Raw genomic sequence first — 23,463 nt, 5'->3', positions numbered from 1 at the left:
CGTTCGCAAGCCAGTCAATAATGCCATTAATCAAGTCCCAAGTTTTTATTGATTTTTACTAATAAGCACCTAGCAATGGAGTTGGGGACCAGGATCCTACTGCCAAGTACTCAACTAATTACGATCTGCTTGCTTTTAATTTGAGTGTGCTATGAGTAAGATTGGTGAAAACCAGAGCAGAGCACTTGGGTAAGGAATAAAAACAAAAAGTTTTAAATTTATATTAAAAAATATTGTAAACAAAATATGAACCTCATAATGTGCTTATGGACATTAATTTAATATAGATTATGTTTTGATTCAAGTTATTTTGTGAAAAAATGATTTTTTTTATTACCAAGATGTTTATGTTATAAGAACAGTTCACTTTTCTATTATTAAAATAAAAAATAATTAATGTATTCTTTTCGCTGAAAAAAATCACATCTGTAAGTTTAGATTGTTGAAAAATTATTTTAGTAATTATGTTCAAAGAGTCTGGTTTTTGTTCCTTACTTTAAATGGTCTGGTGTTTACCGCGTTGCTGCCAAAGATAAGTCTTTCCAACGTTGTAGCTAAACTTTTTACAAAAAACATTTTTGTATTATTTAACGGCGGTAATTTTCTAGATTTTGAGAAATTACTCTAAACATCAATGTTGTAGCTAAACTTTTTACAAAAACATTTTCGTAATATTTAACGGCAGTGGTTTTCTAGCGTTTAAGAAATTACTGTATTTTCGTCATCAAGCGTCCGTTTTGCATTCACCCGTGCAGTAAAAATTCATCGGCGCATTTGGGTGAAAAAATATTATGAATTTCGAAAAAAGAATGTTTTCTCAATGATATCTTTCATATCAAGAACAACATTATTCATTAATATCATTAACATATTAATATCAAGAACAGCATTATTCATTAATATAAATAAGATAGCACTTTTCAAGAATCTAAACTAAAGACCACTCAATCTCATCGATTGCATTAACCATTTTTTAAAAAAAAAAAAAGATAAAAATAGAGTATTTCTGTATTTTTAGTAAAGTATATGCACTAAAACGAAAGTTGTAGCTATAACGTGTGTGTGCTCGCGCGCATGAATATAGAGAATGCTGGCGGCAAGCGCGTGTCCTGAAAGGGATAAGAAAAAGAAGAGGAAGCGAACCCGCTTCTCTCTGACAGCAGGAGCATGGCTTCCGCTCCGTCCGCCCTCTCCCTCAGTCGCTTCCTTCAGCACCACCAGAGTCCTTCGTCCTCGTCCACCTCTGCCTTCCTCCGCGGCACCAATGCCCTCATCCTCCCTCCTCCCAGGCCTCTCAGATGGGGTGCTCGGTCGTCCCGCATTCGCGCCGTCTCCGCCGAGTCCACTGTCCAAGCGTCTCCCAATGGAGCGGCCTTGCCACCAACCGAGGGCCTCGATGCCACTCTTTATGGCCGCCAATTCTTTCCTCTCGCCGCCGTCGTCGGCCAGGTGCTCGACTCTTTCCTTACTCTTCTTTCCCCGCCTCCTCTGGTGTCGAGTTTCTCGATATGTGAACTGATGGATGTTTTCCTTCCGTCAATGATGGCCCGCAGGATGCGATAAAGACCGCTTTGCTGCTTGGTGCTATCGATCGCGAGATCGGCGGAATTGCAATCTCCGGGAAGCGAGGGACGGCGAAGACGGTGATGGCCAGAGGGTTGCATGCCATACTCCCGCCTATCGAGGTGGTCGTCGGTTCCATATCCAACGCGGACCCACTGTGCCCTGAAGAGTAAGCTTAGTAACTTGAGCTGCTATCACATAGTTCTGCTCAAGTTCCTCTAACTTTTAATGCTGGCTAGCGTTCGGAGTTGAGCTGCATAGGAATATTACCGTCCCATACATTTATTAAATACTGTAAATGTGATTTCGAAGCCGTTATTATCAATATGAAAATTTGATCCTGGACTCTTGGTAGCAAGAAGCCTCGAATTCAGTGACATTGTTTATTTTTAAATGGAACTATTGTCAGCAGTCATCGTTAAGGCATACACGATACCAGTGGAATTTACTGAGAGACATACCTTTTCGTCTAATAGTTACTGTTTGTTATGTTCGGTTCCCTTCTGCATTTGGCCTAACGGGCAGTTTACATGCTCGAACATCACGCGAACCACACATTTTTGTCTGAAAGTTGGCTCGCCCTCTTGAAAATGCCAATGATACACTAATTACATGAATGCACAGAAATTGATCTCTAGATGCCAATGACATCAGCCATCCCCTTTCACCTAGTCCAGCTAGCTCCGTTGCTTGGACGCATGGGCATCAACGCAAGGCCCAACACACTTAAATGCGAAGATGGTGGTAAAAAGTAACCAGACTACACAGATCAAGATCACACCAGACTATGTAATGCACCAAGATCTCTGAAAGTGCATTTATCGTGCTATGGTTTTCTGGTCTCAGTTGTAGCAGACTGTAGTGTAGAGTGCTTGAACATGACCACGGAGTGTTGGATGTTTAATCCTTATTGCTTTAAATCTTGTCAAAAAAATGGAAAAGAAAAAAATAACTGTGTGGTTGATGAACCTACGGATTTAGCTTTTTTTTTTTCCATAATCTTTGCATTCTCTAGGTGGGAAGATGGTTTAGCTAGCAGACTACAGTATGATGCTGATGGCAACGTTAAAACTCAAGTAGTTAGGTCTCCTTTCATTCAGGTAACAGCTGAACAAAAACTGTTTTTTTTTCCTTCCTATTTTTCTGAATACCTGACTGAAAGTATGTTTTCCTAGATCCCGCTGGGTGTAACAGAAGACAGACTTATTGGTTCTGTTGATGTTGAAGAATCTGTTAAAACGGGAACGACTGTCTTCCAGCCAGGACTACTCGCTGAAGCTCACAGAGGTGTCCTATATGTTGATGAGATAAATCTATTGGATGAAGGGATTAGCAATTTGCTGTTGAATGTTTTGACAGAAGGAGTTAATATTGTGGAGCGTGAAGGTATAAGTTTCCGCCATCCATGCAAACCACTTCTAATTGCTACCTACAACCCAGAGGAAGGTGCTGTACGAGAACATTTACTGGACAGAATTGCAATCAACTTAAGGTTTGCAGTCGTTTCCTCAAAAGTTGTCAGTCAATCTCTTAATAGTCTTATCTTGCATTATTTGTTTATCATTCACTCTTTGAAGTGCCATGTTGGCTGCTCAAATTAACAAAAAATTTCTTCATATGCTTGCCAAAAATCTAAAAATTACCCTTTTTACTTTTTCAGTGCAGATCTTCCAATGAGTTTTGATGATCGTATTGCAGCTGTCGATGTAGCAACCAAATTTCAGGAGTCCAGTGAGGGTGTCTTCCAAATGGTTCAGGAAGAAACAGAGTTTGCAAAAACACAGGTAAAATCTGGAGATAATTATTCTTTTCCTTTACTGGAGTAGTTGATAAATGATAATGGAAATATAGTTCTTTTCAAGGATAGATTACGCAAAAGAATGGTCTGTCCATTTCTTAATTGTTTTAGGGAGAATAAGTGACAAGAAAAGGCATTTTCTGAGCCGTCATTTATCGTTGCACTATATTGGGTTTTATCATATATGTGAATTTCGTGGTGAAAATGTTTTAATATTTGTATGGTTGTCCCTTATGTTGAATGATAGAGTGCTGTGATGACATATATTTGAAAAGGCCTTTGAAACCTATGCTTCTGCTACTGTAACCAAATAGATGTCCAACTAATTTGATATCGACAGACCTGTGATCATGGTGGTTCTAAATCTTAAACTTGTTTTGACCATGCAAAATTTGTAAGTGGACTGGTCACTGACCCAAACCTGAGGCTCATGCATATCTATATGTGTTTTATACTGGACACATTTCTGAGACCTGTTTTAGTATCTGAGCCAATGAATTCTGTAAAATTTATGGCTGAACTGACTTGGACTTTCTGAACATTCTGTATGTAAATGCAGTTAATATGTGAACTTTCTTGAAACAAACCCATTTAAACCCAATATAGAATACTTTTAGAGCCGATGTCATCTGAATCTCAAACCAGAGACAACAGCTAAACTGTCACAACAGAATTATGAAAAAATGTGCCAGATTTTGGCATGTTTTTGCTTTAAGTTTGTGGTTCTGATAAGTTGTTATAAGCATAGTATTTGTTGACATAACCTTTTCAAAAGAACATAAACCATGTCCAGAAAAGACCCATAAGAAAACTGACTTTTTTACGTTCACTTTTTCTGTTCTTGAATGTGTCAAAATTATCTGTTGCCATCTCAGTTGTTGGCTGTGATTTTGAACCTATATAGGTCTGAAATTTTCAGTTACGCTTGACCAGCCTGAATGAGACCATGTTGTTTTTGGGTTCTAATTGTGGTCTCAAACAGAAAAAAGGTCTACCTAAGATGACCGCATTTACACCTGATGCAATTTGCACCACCTGCATGGGTTCCTTTGATTTTTTGTTACTCTAGAACCCCAATCTCATTAGGTCAGTTTAGCTTTAGTCTTCAGACAATACAGAAACAAGTCTAGCAAGATCTAGCCAAAGAGGTTAAAACTTGTTACTTATACCCATATCTGTTCATTTCTCTTCATAAATTTAATTGTTTCTTACTGTATTAGTGGAATTTATGTCCATGACTCCGTGGACAAGGACAATATATGGTCAAAGTCAGACAAGTTCTTGATTGGCTCTTTCGTTACCAAATAGCAGCATCACATAATGGAGACCTACTATTCTTTTTTGTTATTTTGGTTATATGTATGAGGTTGTCTTGTTTCTGATTTTGGAGTGACTTATCCTGCAGTGCATGAATCATGATAGATTTATTTAGGTATATAAGGTCCCCCAAGAGCTTCTTGGTAAACTCAAAAAGCATAACTAATATGCAGCTTCATTCCTGCATTAGCTAAACCTTCAATGTTCTGAAATTAAGGATGACCCTTGATTGCTTTGCAAGGAAATTCAAAGTTACTGGGTTATATTCACTGGAAAATATGGTTATTGACCGACTCTTCAGGTTAAATATAGAGAAAAATATTCAAGTCATTAGTTTTCCTAGTAAGTTAGTAAATTCTTTGTCTATAGCTCACCACGTATCCTTCAATGAGAGCTACAACATTGTCTGATTTTGCAGGTCAGAGGGTGTTGTTCACTTTGATGTTTTTGTTTGCCTGCTTTCCTTTAGTTTTAGATCACAATGACTGGCAATGTGCTGTCTCTTCGATAGTGTGAGAAATTTCTGAAAACTGTTACCTGTTCTTTTCGAAAGTCCTTATGATAGTCCGTATACTATTTTGTTATGCGTAGCAGCAGGCTGTTGGTTGCTTGATATTCTGATTTATCTTTCCTCTGTTTTTTTATGATAAGTTTTTCTTATGATGTGTATTATTCAATTTAGTTCTGAAACAAGGAAGTAAACTTCTTATTTTGCAAATTTGCTGCTCTAAGGCTTATTCTCCACATGATTTCTTGCAGAACAGATAATTCTGGCCAGGGAGTATTTAAAAGATGTGGCCGTCAGTCGGGACCAAATGAAGTATCTCGTTATCGAGGCTCTAAGAGGTGGTTGTCAGGTTCGTTTTGAAACCTCTGTTGTTTAAAAAACATTCACTATTATATTTTTCATACATCTGTTCTACCTTGATATTGGATTGACAGGTGAATAACCTAGACCTGTATCACTTTGGACTTTTTGTCCATACTTATGTTGCCTAGGCATGATGATGGAGCCACATTTGGGTGAGGGTTAAAATATGCAAAAGTAGGTCAAGTCCAGGTCAAGCAGTTCCCACTCTGAATGGTGGGGAACAGCTGCTTGAACCGAAATTGGAACACACAAGAGCCTTTTCTCTTTCCATCTGACTCCCTTAGTACCATTAAAGGAATGAATTGTCTTCAACTCTTTTTCATCAAATTTCAGTTGTCCTTGTGGAGGTGGATTTTCAGAACATATCTTTCCCTTAACCATGAACAATAAAAAAATATATATATAGTTTTTGGGTTTTTACTGGCAAGGTTCGTGTCAGGTATTTTTTTTCTGCAAAATTGTTTTTCAGGAAAACCTTGAGAACTCAAAACTATATAAAAAAATGAGAACAAAAAATTATGAAATAAGTTCTTCTCTACTAATTTTCTTAAAAATGTATCGTAAAAATTCAGAATGGTTTTGAAAATACTCTGAAAAACATATTGAAAAAATTTTGTATAAGAAAATGGAAGATATTGTGGTTTATCACAAGAAATACTTTTGCACAATATTTTGATAATGTCACGAGATTTTCCCTTTTAAAAAACATTTATGCTGATATGAAAATAAAACATAATATTTTCAAATATCACAGATATTTGTGACTGTGACCATAACAAGTCTGCCTCTTGGGTAACTAGTATTAGGAACTGAAGAAAGCTGTCAATTTTGCATGAAATCATAACTTCATCTCTATTTTACTTTATGTGTTTATTGCAAGTGATTGTGATTCTGTGAATGCAATCTGGTTTTGGATTTTTATACTCCAGACTGGAAGCCCATAACTCAATTCTTTATTTGTGTTTGCACCCAAAAAATAAATATTTTTTTGAACGTATGAATGTTAGGGTAGAGCGATGTGAAATGCTACTGCAAACACTTTCTACATCAGTCCTCGCCTCGTAGTTATCAGTAAATCAATATCTTGTTGCTGCTTCTTTGCTTCAGCTTCAAGCTTCCTACACCTCTACAAATCCTTTATGTTTTCTACACTTTCTATTAGGTTTCATCATAAACAGATATTCTGACTGAAAACAAGATCTTTGCCTATTAAACAAGAGCTCTGTCCCTTCACAGCAAAAAAACACAATCCAACACGCAGACTGGATGTTGGGTGGGATGATTCCAACGGCTAGAATACAAACAGCTGAGAAAGAAAAGAAAACACAAAAATAGTAAAGAACAAAGAACAATAAAGAAGAAAACAAATACATGTAGACCTATGTATGATATATATATATATATACTGGATATGTAATATATGAGGTGATACTTATATACGTATATACATAAATGTACTCACACATAATCTAACACTGACATTCTCAAATTTTTTGCACAAAAGGCTAGATAGATTCATCTGCTTGCCTTAGTCCTCTTATCTCGGTGCAGTCAATATCTTCAAGTCCAATTGGTTGACATGCATTTGCTTCAAATAGTGTCAAGTTTCTTTTGCTTCATCAAATTTATCTATCGCTGAAAGAAACACTTGATTCCTTAGCTCCCAATCCCCAAAATGTTATTCTGGAATTACTCGTGTCCCATTCACTGAGTGGTGTTGTACAGTCTTCATCATCCTCTTCATGTCTTTTTCATCCACCAACATATTTCTAACAATTAAATCCTTTCAGCACAACATTCATATACTCAGACAATGAGCTTAATTTATGCATCATATTTTATTTCCAATATCTGCATTATTTCTTTCTTATCCATCTTCATAATGCTTCAGTTATATTTCACTAGACTGAACTTGCAACCAAACAATATCTACTACTGTCCAGCATTCAGTTTACACGACCAGAATTTCAACTGACAGGTTCTGCCCATACTTGTGTGTGTGTGTGTGTGTGTTAGAGAGAGAGAAAGAGAGAGGACACCATAGGATACTGAGGAAGGAGATAATACTCAATCCTCCTTCCTTCTGATGGTTTCTAGTGACATGCCATGAAGAGGAACAGTTGACGTCTGAAGGACTGGTTTGAACTCGGTTGATGTCTCAGACTCTCGAAAAAAGTGTGGAAATGGATGGACGATGTCCATCCAAATCCAATATTCTGTACCCAACTGCTTTTAGCATGCGAGGAGCCAAGGACATGAAAACGATCCTGTCCAACCTAATCTGACCCTTGAAAACTCCTCAATGGATTCAAGTAACCAAATTTTTATTTTTACCTCAAAGTCAGGTGGGATCCAAAAAATAAGAGATGGCAATAAAGTCAACCAGAAAAAAAAAAAAGAAAGAGCTAAAATCCGAGTCAATCCTCGTAACTGTTGCTTTATAATTTCCTTAAGTTTTTATGCAACACTATCATACCTCAAGTTCACCAAAAAATGTTCAAAGACAAGTGGATCTGTGAAGAACACTCTAGTATACAACTATTGCGCTGTATTCATCTGACCAAAGCTCTCCCTTGTTTTCACTCTCATCTGTCTTTGATAAGCTTCAAGGAGAGATATGTCATCTTCTTTCCTGTTTGCTAAAACTTTATTGCAACAAAATGAAGCTCTAGCAAAGGGTCAACATAAAATTTCAAGTAAAATGGCCCTAAAAGAAAATACTATGTATAATAATGATGTATGATTAAAAGGTTCTAAAAGGGCATTGGGACCAGTGTCACAGATATCGTGATATTTTCAAAAATCTTGTGATATTTACAAGAAAATCAAATAAAACGAAAAAATAGGAAAAATCGCGAGATTTGGAAAATCTCACCAAAAATGAAAATCTCTGCCATTTTTCTTGAATTTTTTCCCGTGATTCTAATATTTTTTAATTTTTAAGGTTTTTTATGATTTTTATTTTTTTAATTTTTTAAAAATTGTCGAGATTTTCTTAAGATTTATCCAGGAAGAACAACCTCACCAAAATATACCAAGAAAAATCTTGCCGAGATTTTCCCAAGAACGATATTTGTGACAATGATTGGGACAAATAAGGCTATGAAGTTACTATAAAAAAACTCTTCAACCGCGATTATGTTCTTTGTCTGCATGGGTTTCCATATATAATGTAAGAGGTGACAGAAATGTAGCACCAATATCTGTAACCCGAAAACAGCACTCACGCAGGAAGATAGAGAGAGAGAGAGAGAGAGAGAGAGAATGAAAACAAGAAGAAACTGAGGAGAAGAAGCCGTAGCCAAAATGGTTTGCACGGCCTCTATTTATAATCTCATTTTCAGAATTCTAAGAGTCTCCAATCGTAGAATCGTAGGAGATTTCACAAGCTCCAAGGACATTAATTACATCATAGAAACCTAAGAGACTTCACATATTACAAGGATATTAACTACAACATAGAATCCTAGGAGACTTCCCATATAACAAGGATATTAACTATAACATAGAATCCTAGGAGACTCTTCACATGTTACAAAGACATTAAATATTTTAACACATTCTACAAGGAGGTGGAATCCTAAGAGACTCCTCTTCAACGTGCTGGTGAAGGATTTATATTTTAACACCCTCCCTCAAGTTGTGCATGGTTTTGCACCATGTACAACTTGCCTTTTAGAAACCAGAATCGTTCCTTTGTTAATCCTTTTGTAAATAAGTCTGCAACTTGTTCATCTGTACGAACATAAATAGGCTGAATTTCCTTGTCTTCCACCTTTTGTCTAACAAAGTGTTGATCAATCTCAATGTGCTTTGTTCGACCATGTTGTACGGGATTAAAGGCAATGTTAATAGCGCTTTGATTATCGCACATTAACATTGATGTTTTAATTTTTTCTCCAATGTCTTCTAGCAAATGTCTAACCCATGTAACTTCAGCAGTACCTGCAGCCATGCATCTGTATTCAGCTTCAGTGCTGGATCTTGCTACTGCCTTTTGCTTTCGACAACTCCAAGACACAAGATTACGTCCAATGAAAATACAAAAACCAGAAATGGACTTTCTTTGATCGGGATCTCCAGCCCAATCTGCATCTGTGAATGTCATAAGTTGATGTCCAGTAGTTATATTTTCACTCTTACCATAAACTAAGCCATCTCCTGCTGTCCCTTTAAGATATCTTAATATTCTTTTGACAGCATCCATGTGAGTATCTCTAGGTGCATGCATAAATTGGGATACTTGATTCACAGCATATATAATATCTGGTCTAGTAAATGTAAGATATTGAAGTGCCCCAACAATACTTCGATATTGCGTAGGATCTTCATATAACTCCCCATCTTGAGCACTTAGTCTTTGATTTAGAACACTAGGAGTTCCAACAGGCTTACAATCAGACATACCTGACGTTTTCAACAAATCCAACGTGTATTTCTGTTGTGTCAATGTGAGGCGATTATTGTGCCTATCAATCTCCACTCCAAGAAAGAATCGTAAATCACCAAGCTCTTTCATTTTGAAGTTTTGCATCATCAAAACTTTAGCTTCTTCTATGTGTTTTTCTGAATTGCCTGTGATAACAATATCATCAACATATATAAGAAGTAAAGTAAATATGTTTTCCTTTCGATAAATGAAAAGAGAGTGATTTAGAGGACATCTCCGAAAACCACATTCTTGAATCTTGCAAGAGAAACTGTCAAACCACGAACGTGAGGCCTGTTTAAGTCTATAAATAGATTTTCTTAGTTTGCAAACCCATGCATGAGAGTCTCCTTTCGTGTATCCTGGAGGTTGTTCCATATATACTTCCTCCCTTAAATCACCATGAAGAAAAGCATTCTTCACGTCCATTTGATGTAGTCTCCATCCATATTCAACTGCCAATGATATAATCACGCGAATTGTTCCCATTTTGATCACAGGGCTGAATGTCTCATCATAATCTTCTCCATATTGTTGTGTAAACCCTTTTGCTACTAACCTTGCTTTGTGTCTTTCTATGCTACCGTCAGGTTTGTATTTAATTTTGTATACCCATTTGGAGCCCACTACGTTCTTTTCGTGTGGCCTCGGAACGATCTCCCATGTTCCACATTCATGCAAGGCATCCATTTCTTCTTTCATAGCTTTTCTCCAATGATGTGATTTTGATGCTTGATCAAATGAAGTAGGTTCTTCCTCCTTGCCAACTTTTGCCATGAATAACTGAAAATCAAGTGATAAAGAATCATAGCTAACCCACCTGTGAATGGGATGACGAATGCGTTGGGATCTTCTAAGGTGGGGCATGTTGTCTTCTTCACTGTGAGCATCTCTGTCCCTTAGTCGTCGACTGTAGATAAGACCCGAATATCGATGTGCATCGTTGCTCTGTTCATTATTGTTTTCGTGATGACTTGATGACTGTGTTGGATCTTCTTGATTTTCACTTTGAGCCATATCCGACGGTTGTATTGCTCTCTCTGAATCTTCACTTTGAGGCACATCATTTTCTATAACAGGATCTGCATTGAATAACTGTGTACTGGTCCAGGGATCATAAGATTCAATGGTCATAGGCATTTCATTTGTATTATCAAAACTATGTTCATCAAAAATGACATTTCTTGAAGTTTTGATACGTTTAGTTGTTGGATCATAGCATCGAAAACCTTTATATTCATCAGCATATCCAACGAATCTACATTGAATAGCTTTGTCTTGAAACTTGTTCCTCAAGGCAGCATCAACGTGAACATAGCATACACAACCAAAAACCTTCAAGTTCTTGTAATCAGGTTGTTTGCCTAAGAGTGTAAAATATGGCGATTTAGACATCAAGAGTGTCATAGGCAAACAATTTATTATGTATACAGCAGTATGGAAGGCTTCAGTCCACAAGGAAATGGGCACATTAGTATCATGCATCATGCTCATGGTGCTTTCAACTATATGTCGATGTTTCCGCTCAACTACACCATTTTGTTGTGGTGTGTAAGGGCAGGAAATTTGTCTAGTTATCCCTTTTTCACGTAGAAATTCAATAAAATCAAGCGAGGAATATTCTCCCCCTCCATCACATTGAAAATGCACCACATTGGATGAAAATTTAGTTTGAATCATGGCATAGAAGTTTCGAAATATGTGAGGTACTTCTGATTTGTGTTTCATGAAGTAAATCCAGGTGAAACGTGAGTAAGAGTCAATGAATAAGACATAATATCTTGACCCAGACATGGAATCAATAGGGGCTGGCCCCCATACATCAGAAAAAATAGTTTCAAAAGGTTTGGAAGCCCTTTGATTTATATTATGGAAAGGTAAAACATGACTCTTACAAAGTCCACAACTTGAACATTTTTTGACACTTGAAGTAAGAGGTAAACTTGATCTTGGAATGAGACTATCTGTGACAAGTTTTTCAATGAAATGTCGACCACAGTGTCCTAGCCGACTATGCCACAAATCAGACTCCAAAAATTGGTTAGGGCCCCTTACTTTTGATTGAAAATGGCAAGAACTTGGCACTGATGATGCATTATGAGAAAGAGAAAATGTCTTCAATCCTATATCAAAAGTGGATGAATCCTTGGGTAGACATTCCTTGAGGACGTACATATTCCCTTGACGCTCCCCTTTAGCGAACATTTTCTTCGTTTGGAGGTCCTTGACATAGACAGAAGAAGGTGTGAATTCAACAGAAGAGCTTGTATCATCAATGAGTTTAGAAATGGATATGATGTTCTTTTTGATATTGGGAGCAAGAACAACATTAGACAGTGATAGAGACGAGGATGACAATGGAATATGTGCATTTCCAATATGTGCAATAGGATGAGATTTTCCATCACCTGTTATAATGCAACTTCTACCGTAATGAGGGGATAAGTTAGTCAATTTACCTGCATTTCCTGTCACATGGGTAGCTGCACCTGAATCCAAGAACCATTCTCCCTGCTCATTTTGCTTTATAGTCATCTTTGAGAATGCGGCCATCAATAGCTGTTGCATATCTTCAGCGGTGGATTTAGAACTTTGTCCTCCTTGTTTATAATCATGTCTTACCCCTTTGTTTTTATTTTGAGGATTAAACCAACATTGTGCCTTCATGTGTCCTTTCTTGTTGCACTGAAAACAAATTGGTATTTTTCTTGAAGTATCCAAAGGAGACATACCTTGGTTATGTGGTGTTGGTAGAATGCCACGACCACCATGGTTGGAGTTCCCATGGCTCTTACCAAACTTTACATTCATAGCCAACACATTTTGGGAGTTCCCTTGATCAGTCATTTCAATGACTCTTTTCATATTCATTTCATGTTGGAGAAGTTTACCTTGTAGTTCGTTGAAGGAAGGCAGAACAGGAAGGACCTCAAGAGCTGTAATAAAAGCATGATAATCATGCCCAAGTCCATTCAAGGTTTGCTGCACCTTTTCCTTATCAGAAATGTTATTCCCTGAGGCAGCAAGTTGGTCTGCGACGGCCTTAATACGCCCCAAATAATCCATGATAGACGTTGAACCTTTGCTCAAATTCTGAAATTCTTTCTTTAAGTACATAATTCGAGCTTCTGATATTTGGGAAAAGGTATCAGCAAGGGTTTCCCATAATTCTTCTGCAGTACAATCATCAGAAACTGAAAGTAACACTTGTTGAGATAAAGTGGACAAAATATACGCAACCAGACTTTGATCACGTCTCATCCACATAGCATGTTCAGGATTGTTGTCTTCATGAACAGCAATAACTTCTCCTGCCTCATTTTTTATTTCCTGTAAGACGGATATTGGTGGAGCCTTTGTTGAACCATCGAGATGTCCAAAGAGGCCTTGACTTCTTATGAAAGGCATGATTTGCCTTTTCCAGATCAGATAATTCTCATGGTTGAGTTTTTCGGTAATAAGGTGAGGAAGAAAACTTGAGGACATGCTAGAATGCGAAAGGTTTTCCATGACAGCAGAAAGGAATGGTATATAGGTAGAAGATGAGAGGGAAAGAAGACACGATATAACAAGATGTGTCCTTGGTAAGCAAGAAGAAAAAGGAACAAGAATTGCACAAGAGAAAAGTAAATTCAGGATAGAGACAAGATGAGAAAAGAGTTCTAACCAGATCAGACCTGTTTGGGCATTTCGTTTGGTAGAGATAACGTAACCTGGCGCTCTGATACCATGACAGAAATGTAGCACCAATATCTGTAACCCGAAAACAGCACTCACGCAGGAAGATAGAGAGAGAGAGAGAGAGAGAGAGAGAGAATGAAAACAAGAAGAAACTGAGGAGAAGAAGCCGTAGCCAAAATGGTTTGCACGGCCTCTATTTATAATCTCATTTTCAGAATTCTAAGAGTCTCCAATCGTAGAATCCTAGGAGATTTCACAAGCTCCAAGGACATTAATTACATCATAGAAACCTAAGAGACTTCACATATTACAAGGATATTAACTACAACATAGAATCTTAGGAGACTTCCCATATAACAAGGATATTAACTATAACATAGAATCCTAAGAGACTCTTCACATGTTACAAGGACATTAAATATTTTAACACATTCTACAAGGAGGTGGAATCCTAAGAGACTCCTCTTCAACGTGCTGGTGAAGGATTTATATTTTAACAAGAGGCATGATGTAAAAGTCTCCACCAATCTTATAAACCAAGTCCAAGTGACATGGATAATATCTTCAAGAAAACAGCTCACAATGATAAAAGTTCAAGAGAACAAATACAAAGAAGGCACATAAACCATTAATATTATTAAGGAAAAATTAATAACAATCCATCAAGGAACAAATACAACGAAGGAGAAATCCCTTGTAAAACACAAAACAAAGAGGCCAAGGCTAGCCATTGGACCAGCTCCAACTGCTCAAAATAGAGCAATTGGAGCAGTCCATAGCCAAAATTTGGTCAAAGACCAAACTTAAACAGATTGATAATAAAAATAACAAAAATATATATAAATAAATTCCTATACCTATGTGTGTGCGCACACACATTATCATACATACATCTCTCTCTCTCTCTCTCTCTCTCTCTCGCTATATATATATATATATATATATGTTGCACACACACACATTATTATACATATATATACAATATTACATATGCATTATACAGTTTTGTATAGACACATACATGATAAAATATACACTGATATATATACATGGATTTCCAACAGTTGAAACTTTTGAACAAAGAGAAGGAATGAGACAATGATGATATATTGTAAAACTTCTAAAACTTAAGGAAATTGTAACTTTAGACAAAACTAACATGAAATAGCAGAAAATTGGATATTCGTCCAGGCAAAAGCTGGTGATCAATTGTAAGTGTTGGATGAATGCATCATATATGTGGGAATACTACATACTAGAGGACAAGTAGATCTCTTATTGGACTTATCATACTTTATCTATAGTATCAGAATGTGAATAATGAATTTGCATGCAGATGCTGGTTTGAATAAAATTCAGTGATGTAGGGTTTGAAGTCCAAATTTTGCATCTGAAATTAAGGAAGAGGTGGGAAGTGCAGACATGTTTTTATGTACGTGGTAGAAACTAGAAACCATAAATTGTTCTTTTTCTTCCCAAGATGAAAGTAGGTCCAACAAAATATATGGATACAAATGTCCTGATCCAAAATTTAGTTTGATGGTCCAAGGCCAGCTGAGCCTGAATTGGGCTCAGGGTTGTACCAAACACAATACATTCGGATCCTAGCCGGAGGTTTCATGAGTGAGAAGCGTGTGACAGATGCAGATATAATTATCTGACTGGTCTGTAATTCTTGAGGTAGAATGGCCAACATTTTTTTTCCAGAAGGACATGTCTGTAACTGTGTATCAAGCGTGAATATGTGTTTACATGTCCCAGTTTATGCATAATTCCTTTGTCTTTTTCTTTTGAAGGATGTTGTCTTCTTTTTCTGTTGAAGCATGTGGCCCCCTTTGTCTATGTATTACTCCTGCTGCTCGGCAATTGCACATGCATAATGTCTCAATATGCTTTTTTCTTTGATAATGATGTGTGTCTTAAACAACTCAACTGAGAAATATGTTCCTTCATTCCAGGGGCACAGACCTGAAATCTTTGCAGCCCGAGTTGCAAAGTGTTTGGCAGCTTTAGAGGGACGTGAAAAGGTCAATGTGGATGACCTCAAGAAGGCAGTTGAGTATCTATTTAGTGAAATATGGTTTCATGAAATTATTCATATTACATCCTTGATACTATAACATATTGTGCTGTTGTTATAAAGACTATTGCAAGATGAGGACACTTGAGGTTCTGGTGATTGACATGGAATTTTCAGTATAATACTCATGAAATTTTGTTGAAGTATAGTAGACATTTTAGATACTGGGACTTGACTTTCCCCAGACTTGGGTCTGCATGCAGGTTATATGGAAATACTTAATTCTTGTATGAGAAAAGTCGCTGTTTGTTAACTATGGTATAGTCCATGACACTTGCTTAAAGCATGAGCTTTCTCAGTCAAATTCCTACTCATCTCAGCTTTTTCTTCCTTTAGCTGATGCAGGTGTCCAATGGTTGTAGGTTTCATATGGATATTTCATGGTTACATATTTATACTGATAAGGTTCTAGCATACTGACAACATTTTAAACGGTGAGGTTTTTCTCGGGTATAATACGGCAGTGGTAAATTTTTAATAAATAAAAAAACTAAAAATTATAAAAAGTAAGTAAGAAACTTATAATACAAACATCAAAAAATAAGTAGATTTGCAACAAATAAAAATTAGAAAATGAAAAGAAACAGTTTGGCATTAAAAAAACTTGAAAAAAATGAATAAAAGGAAAAAGTGCATTTTTTTCGTTTTACCATTTTTTTTCAAAAAACGGTGTTTTTTCAAATTTTTAAATGGCTGACTTATTTAATGCATTTTTTTCGTGTTTTTTGTGACTATGGATTCTACATACTTGGTGAATGTTGGGCTGGCAAATGAGCCAAGTGGTTTGCTGTTTGGTTTGGCTAGGCTTGCGGAAGTGCTTCTTGGTGATCATCAAATAGGCTCAACAGGCAAATCTTGTACAGGCTTGCCAGTTTACAAGATACATATATTGAGATTTGTAAACTTATACATACATATTACCTATTTTTGTACACATACACAATTGCAAGGATGCAGATATACACACGTGCATGAACATGTGCTGGCGAGCACACAAACATACACATATATATACACCATATTATGTATCTTAGATATATTTTAAATATTTTTACTATATGCAGATATGTTACATTATCTATATTTTAATATTATAGTGGAAGTATATTATTAAATTTTACAAATTCACTCTAGAAAAGACACCTGTTTTAGAAAATGAGACATATTTGGTGTATATTCTACTGTAATGATTGAGCTCAGATTGGCTCATTCATGCTGTGTGGTGTGAACATATTCTCATTCTTGATTGCCAAGAGGCCTGAGGCTGAAAGAGGCCAGCTTGCATGTTCATAGCCCCTACTCCATGTGTACAACAAACTAGATGGATGCATTTACTGGTTCCCTTAGCAATTAAGGCAGCCCAGCAATTTTATGTGCCTCAACTCTCAAATTGCGAGTCCAATAGGTCTTCTAGTAACTTCCCTTCTCCTTGTATGTTTTGTGCAGGAATAGCTTTCTTTGTTGTAATGCTTGTAGTTATTGGCTTGGAAAATGTTCTCCTTGGGCTTTGGTATTTCCTGAGCTTGTTGAGTTAATTCGCTTCTGTAGGTATCTTGTATATTTTATGTACTGACTATACAGTGCTTATTCACTTTTTCTGTTTGGTTTCTAAGTATATTCTTTACGGCTTTACCAGCTCTGTTTATGTTTGTTTTGTGTAAATTAGTATTTCTGCGGTTTCGAGTTACGTGTGGGATAGTTTGTATAATATTTATGTCCATGCTTGTAGACTTGAGCTGCTTGTTTCCTTCTATTAGAAAAAGTATTGACTGTCATTCCACTTTCGACACTTCAATGCCCATCATTAGCTTCTTGTGTGTAAATCACTGCAAGCAGAATGGCTCTCTTTCTCCTTGGGTTGTAAAGAGTGGAAGTTATTATGGCTGGAAAAGCTATTTCCAAAAAAGAATGTGCTTCTTACATCCTTTTCTATTTCCAAGTTCATATGTTTCTTGAATATTGATCCACAGGTTGAGCTGGTTATTTTACCTCGTTCCATCATCAGTGAAAGCCCAAATGATCAGCAAAACCAACCCCCACCTCCTCCCCCACCTCCTCCTCCACAGAATCAAGATTCTTCAGAAGACCAAGATGAAGAGGAAGACCAAGAGGTAAATTCTTTTTTATTTGAGGAGAGGCACACTAATTTAATTTCTTTTCTGTTCCCAGCTTTGACTTGTAAGAAATAGACCTATTTGCTCCAAAGTACAGAAGTATACATTACAGTGTGCTTATGTACGTTTTTTTTTCAATTTTTCTCTGTAGGAGGATGATGACCAAGAAAATGAGCAGCAGGAAGAACAGATACCTGATGAATTTATTTTTGATGCTGAAGGAGGTCTGGTAGATGAAAAGCTCCTCTTTTTTGCTCAACAAGCTCAGAGACGGCGTGGAAGAGCTGGAAGAGCAAAGAATGTAATATTTTCTGAAGACAGAGGTCGCTACATTAAGCCAATGCTTCCAAAGGTTTGTGCTGCGTACATACCACATTTTTAATTTGCTTCGTTTTTGCTTTTTGTTCTGGAAAAGGAATTTTGGTGGAGATATTTGTGGGTTATTATGTGAAATTAATGGAATTTAGGGTGATCTAACAATTTAAATTTATATCCAGATGCAATAATCAAGTAGTTAATAGTGTTTTTTTTCTTCTTTCCCCATGGAACTATGGCGAATATCTTTGTACAAGCCAGAAATGACAGAGGAACTTTCACTCACATTCATCTTGTACATTTAAGTAATGGAAATATCTGCAACTTTATTGGCCAGAAAAAGTAAAGGCAAATTTCAAAAACGCATCTAAAGAAGAATTGTTAATCATAAAAAGTACTCCTAACCTTTTCATGTTGTTAAGAGCATACCTTAGTTTTTCTATGGTTAATAGAAAAGATTCATAAGATTATGTTTAGAACTTTGATTGCTAAAGCAGTAAAACATGATTATTTTACCCTCCAAAAATTACATGAAAATATGTCCAATTTTATTAATACAATTACATTTTTTTTAAGAACTGACATTACACATAATTGCTTTAAATGTTAGTGAAAAAACTGGATATAATTAATCAATCATGTATTAATGTTCGGGATATAGTTAAGAAAATTAACACAAACTAGTGAATTTATAATTTGCCTTTATTAAGGGTATTTTAGTCTTCTTATCATGTTAACCCAAGCTTGAGTTAGTGATGACCTAAGGCTAATGGGCAAATGTTTGTGTTAAGACGTGATGATTTGTAAGTTATTGGATCTAGATCCTTTACAGATCCAGTTCTAATAAGTTATGTTGTATGCTGTAAAGTGTAAACACTGTTTTACTTAAGGGTATTCTTGTAAAGATTGAGTCTTAGGGTATTCACCCTTTTTTATTAATTGAATGAACCACAACTCTGGCTGCTGAGACATGTGGTTTTCTTTCAGCTCTGTTCTCTTCCTCTCGTCTCGTTTTCTGCAGTGATAGCTTCTGGAGAATCTCACAGTTTGTTCTTTGTTAATGGTGCGAAATTTGGGTATCCTTTTAACAATACGAAAATTTTAAGTTTGCTTTGATTTTTGCTGATTCTTTAAGTATGTTTTTGAGATCTTCCAAAAGAAAACCACTCACTGCTCAATATATAAGGCTTTGCTGTTCTGATGTGTTAAGAGCTTGACTTTCCTAGGGCTCATAATTTTTGTTGGTCATCCCTCGAACAGGGACCTGTGAGAAGATTAGCTGTTGATGCAACCCTTAGGGCTGCTGCACCTTATCAGAAGCTGCGGAGGCAAAAGAGCGTTGAAGAGAATAAGAGGGTGTTTGTGGAGAAAGCCGACATGCGTGCTAAAAGAATGGCTAGAAAGGCTGGAGCATTGGTATGTTGAGTTTTGGATTGTTACTTTTATTTTCCCTTTCTTGATTTGCTTTGACTCTGAAAAACAAATGTGTCATTTAGAATTAATGATTTACAGTGCAATATTGTTTCTCTGATTTCTGAATGACCCGATGTCCTCAGATACACATTGTCAATCAGTCTCAGAGAACTTTTTATTTGTTTTTGAACTTAGCTCCTTAATTCTCACAATGTTTTAGAATCATTAAAATCTGGAATTATGATATTGTGCATGCTAGTGTTGGCAAGTACAGGAGGGCCTTCATTGAGATTAACTGTCCTGTGGTGTTCCTTGGCAGGTTATATTTGTAGTTGATGCTAGTGGGAGTATGGCATTAAATCGTATGCAAAATGCGAAAGGTGCAGCACTAAAATTGCTTGCTGAGAGCTATACAAGCAGAGATCAGGTAGTATTTGTTGCTAAACCTTGAACATTAATCAATTGAATAGTTTGTTGAAGTTTTTTTAAGCAAAATATAATGGGGTAATTGACATACAATGTTTTTCAAGGATTGCACATCAGTTGAGCTTGGCCTGAGAATGGGTGTTTTTTACTTCAGCTTGGCAATAAGATTTCCAAGCTTGCAGAATCCGCTTGAGCTTATGCTCGCCCTGGCCTGGAAAGCTCATGCTTAGCTGAGTATTAAAAGGAAATGTTGTTTCTTAATGATGGACGGCTGACAATGAAGAAAACCCCTATATCAACATTACCCTGCTATGATAGACATAAAATGTATTATATGTTCATGTCCTTTTCCACTCTGCGGTCAAGCTGGCTTTTCTAGCTTTGGCTTATTGATATACAAGTTCTGATCTGGTCGTTTTTGCCTTGATAATTGATGGATTGAGTTTGAACCCAGCTTAGAACATTGGGAAGTCAAGTTTAATTCAAGCAGCTCAAATATTTGTATGCTCCGACTATCTATGTATTAATTATGTTCCTGCTTCTACTAGCATTTCATGTGTATGATCCTTTATTTCAAGCAGTTCAAATTTCTCAGTGGAGTTGGATGCATGAACTACTCTTATTGGATCCAAACATGTGAGTCAATAGTAGCTTAGACAACTTTCGGTTGCCTAGTTATGTTTCCTTCTTGTTTTACATCAAGTAGAGTGTCTCTGCATTAGCTGGAATATGTGAGACCAAGTTCCAATTAGATCCTAGTTAATATTCAGTTTTGGTGCATGGCATAGTAATATGTGTGCATGTGTGCTTCTGGTTCTAGATCCTGGTCCACATGTGTGGTTGTTTGTATCTCATTCCATCTGCATCTATCTTGATGCTTGAGCTGTATGATAGGTTGCCATCATCCCTTTCCGAGGTGATTCAGCTGATGTGCTTCTTCCTCCTTCACGTTCTATTGCTATGGCAAGAAAGCGCCTTGAGAGGCTTCCTTGTGGTGGAGGTTCCCCATTAGCTCATGGTCTTAGCACGGTAATTCTGAAGTTTATCTTTCTCCCAGTTTATTCTTCATACAAGGATATGATTTTCTTCTATCCAAGTTGTGTGACTCAACAATGTAAATGTGTTAGGCTGTTAGGGTGGGGTTGAATGCTGAAAAAAGTGGTGATGTTGGACGAGTCATGATAGTAGCAATTACTGATGGAAGAGCCAATGTCTCACTGAAGAGGTCTACTGATCCTGAAGTCGCTGCATCTCCAGATGCCCCTAAGCCTTCAGCACAGGAACTGAAGGTAATAAATATGCCTTACTAGCTTTGTGCTTTCCTTGTTAAATTTTGGTGGATAACTTTGATAATAATTATTGCCCCAGTTTTTATTTCTTTACTCTTTTAAATGTGCCCGCTTCATGATATCTGTCTTCCCAAGGCCATTACCAGTCTTCAGCTAGGAATTAGTGAACTGCTGGTTCAGAATTGTTGGCAGTGATCCATGAAGTCTGTGTGTTTGATCATGTCTTCTAGGTGCTTAAGTGTCGGATGCTTGAGTCGCCTACTTGGCAATGGGTGTATTGAGGCATACCAACAACTTGAAATTTGGTTAAGAACTTAACAATTGAGACCAAAATGATCTCCAACTTTGTGGAACTCAAGTGCAAACTGAAGTTAACCTGGAACCGGCCTGTTGGTTCTATCAATTTTTCCAAGTTATATTAGTTCTCTATTGGAAGAACTACCATGTTTGCACCTGAAAGCATTTCACACTTGGCTAGGTGCTTGGTTCAAGTTCTTGAGTTGATCTTGGCCTAGAATTGAACAGTTGGATTAACTCCCTCTGAAAAATGGCTGCGGCCCTCCTGGTAAGCAGGGGCACAAGGTATTGTAACCACTGGCCTTATTCTGACTATCAAACAGAGAAGGGCTTGGTAAACACCTACGTCCTAGGTTGGCAATTCTGATGTCAGAAAAGCTGAGTTTACCCTTGCTACCCACAAAAATGTCGTCTGTTGTAAAGTTGGAGTTTATCTCTTTTGAATAGCCAACTTAGCTTATTTTTTTTTACTTCTTCCTCTTCCAAGGATGAGATTTTGGATGTAGCTGGCAAAATCTTCAAAGCAGGTATGTCACTTCTGGTAATTGACACGGAGAACAAGTTTGTGTCGACGGGATTTGCAAAGGAGATCGCTAGAGTTGCTCAAGGTCCGCAGCCTCTCTTACAATCCTTTTTTCCAATGTAGAACTCATTTATTTTATGTTAGATGCCAATGAATGTTTGCTTAAATTATTGCTATTTGCACAGGAAAATACTATTACTTGCCAAACGCCTCAGATGCTGTCATATCTGCAACAACCAAGGAAGCACTGAGTGCCCTGAAGAACTCTTGATCCTTCAATTTCAACATGTAACAATCTTGTGATGTCAATTTTTTGTTTATTTGTGTTTATATTGCAATTATGTAATCTCTGTTGGATTTTGCTGTCTCCAACGCCTTGTATACCAGGATCTTTGTGGAAATGGAATGCTGATTGGAATTTTCCTTGGTTTACTTTCATAGCGTGTTGCCATTGCTTTTTAGACAACTGTGGAAGAAAATTGCAGCGCCGGAAGAGGAGTAAGCTGTTTGCTGTTTTACCCCTGGCTAGTAGGCCATTGACAAATACACACATGAAAAAATAACTAATTATCAATCAATTACGCCATCTGCAAGTGTTGTCTGGCTTTTCGGCGATTTGAATATGTCTCTGAGGAATTCAATCGTGTACAGGTAAATGTTCATAGTTACATGGGGTTCACAAAATTGAAAATACGTACCTTTTTTGAGGAGTCCAATTGTGTACAGGAACTTGTTCATTGCAACATGGGGTTCACAAAAAATGGAAATCTGATATGTAAATTGGATACTGTAAAGGTTCTGGAAAGGGATAATCTTAAGTCTATCGGCTAATAAAAATTGATCTAGGGAGCAAATATTTATGGTTTAGTTGGTCTTATTCTTAGGATAATATTAAGTTTGTCAGCTAATAAAACTTGATCTAGTCATCAATTTCATGGTTTTTCTTTCCTTTTCCTACTTTTAGGACCTTCCAAGTTCATCTACACGGTTAAATTTATCAAGACCACCATCACTGTTCAGCATGCTGATATCGTATTCTTGTAAGACGGAAGCAAATTCCTCATGTATTTGTATTCTCTGTTCATATTTATGTTTTATGTATTTATTTGTCTAATATGTATATGAGTATCGTGCATTGCCCGGTCTTACCATTCTTCCCAAGAATTTGTTACATTTTTTATTTTCTAAAGTAAAAACCATAAGGATGTAAACTTCTTGTCCAAACGATTAAAAACGTATTGTTCCAATGCATAGACAATATATCCTTTTAAGTGCTATATTATACAAACTAGCCTTCAAACTGACATCTGCAAATGTAGTCGCCCAAAGATTGCTTGTGTGTCAGCA

The 23,463-nt window shown here is 36.8% G+C and overlaps 1 protein-coding gene across 1 annotated transcript; it reads left to right on the top strand.

Moving 5' to 3' along the window:
- Window positions 1-1,103: 1,103 nt before the first annotated feature.
- Window positions 1,104-22,548, top strand: LOC116248315 (magnesium-chelatase subunit ChlD, chloroplastic). The gene is made up of 15 exons (XM_031621046.2): window positions 1,104-1,449; window positions 1,554-1,732; window positions 2,579-2,663; window positions 2,739-3,055; window positions 3,224-3,347; window positions 5,443-5,535; window positions 15,618-15,713; window positions 17,710-17,850; window positions 18,005-18,205; window positions 19,429-19,584; window positions 19,901-20,008; window positions 20,902-21,036; window positions 21,135-21,296; window positions 22,081-22,201; window positions 22,302-22,548. Exons 1-15 carry the CDS (start codon window positions 1,168-1,170, stop codon window positions 22,385-22,387), a joined length of 2,286 nt encoding a protein of 761 aa, XP_031476906.1. The 5' UTR covers window positions 1,104-1,167; the 3' UTR covers window positions 22,388-22,548.
- Window positions 22,549-23,463: the final 915 nt, after the last annotated feature.

Source organism: Nymphaea colorata, chromosome 2 (assembly GCF_008831285.2).
Source record: "Nymphaea colorata isolate Beijing-Zhang1983 chromosome 2, ASM883128v2, whole genome shotgun sequence".
Lineage (NCBI taxonomy): Eukaryota > Viridiplantae > Streptophyta > Magnoliopsida > Nymphaeales > Nymphaeaceae > Nymphaea > Nymphaea colorata.
Note: the sequence above shows the minus strand (reverse complement) of the source record. Positions and strands in the feature narration are given on the sequence as shown.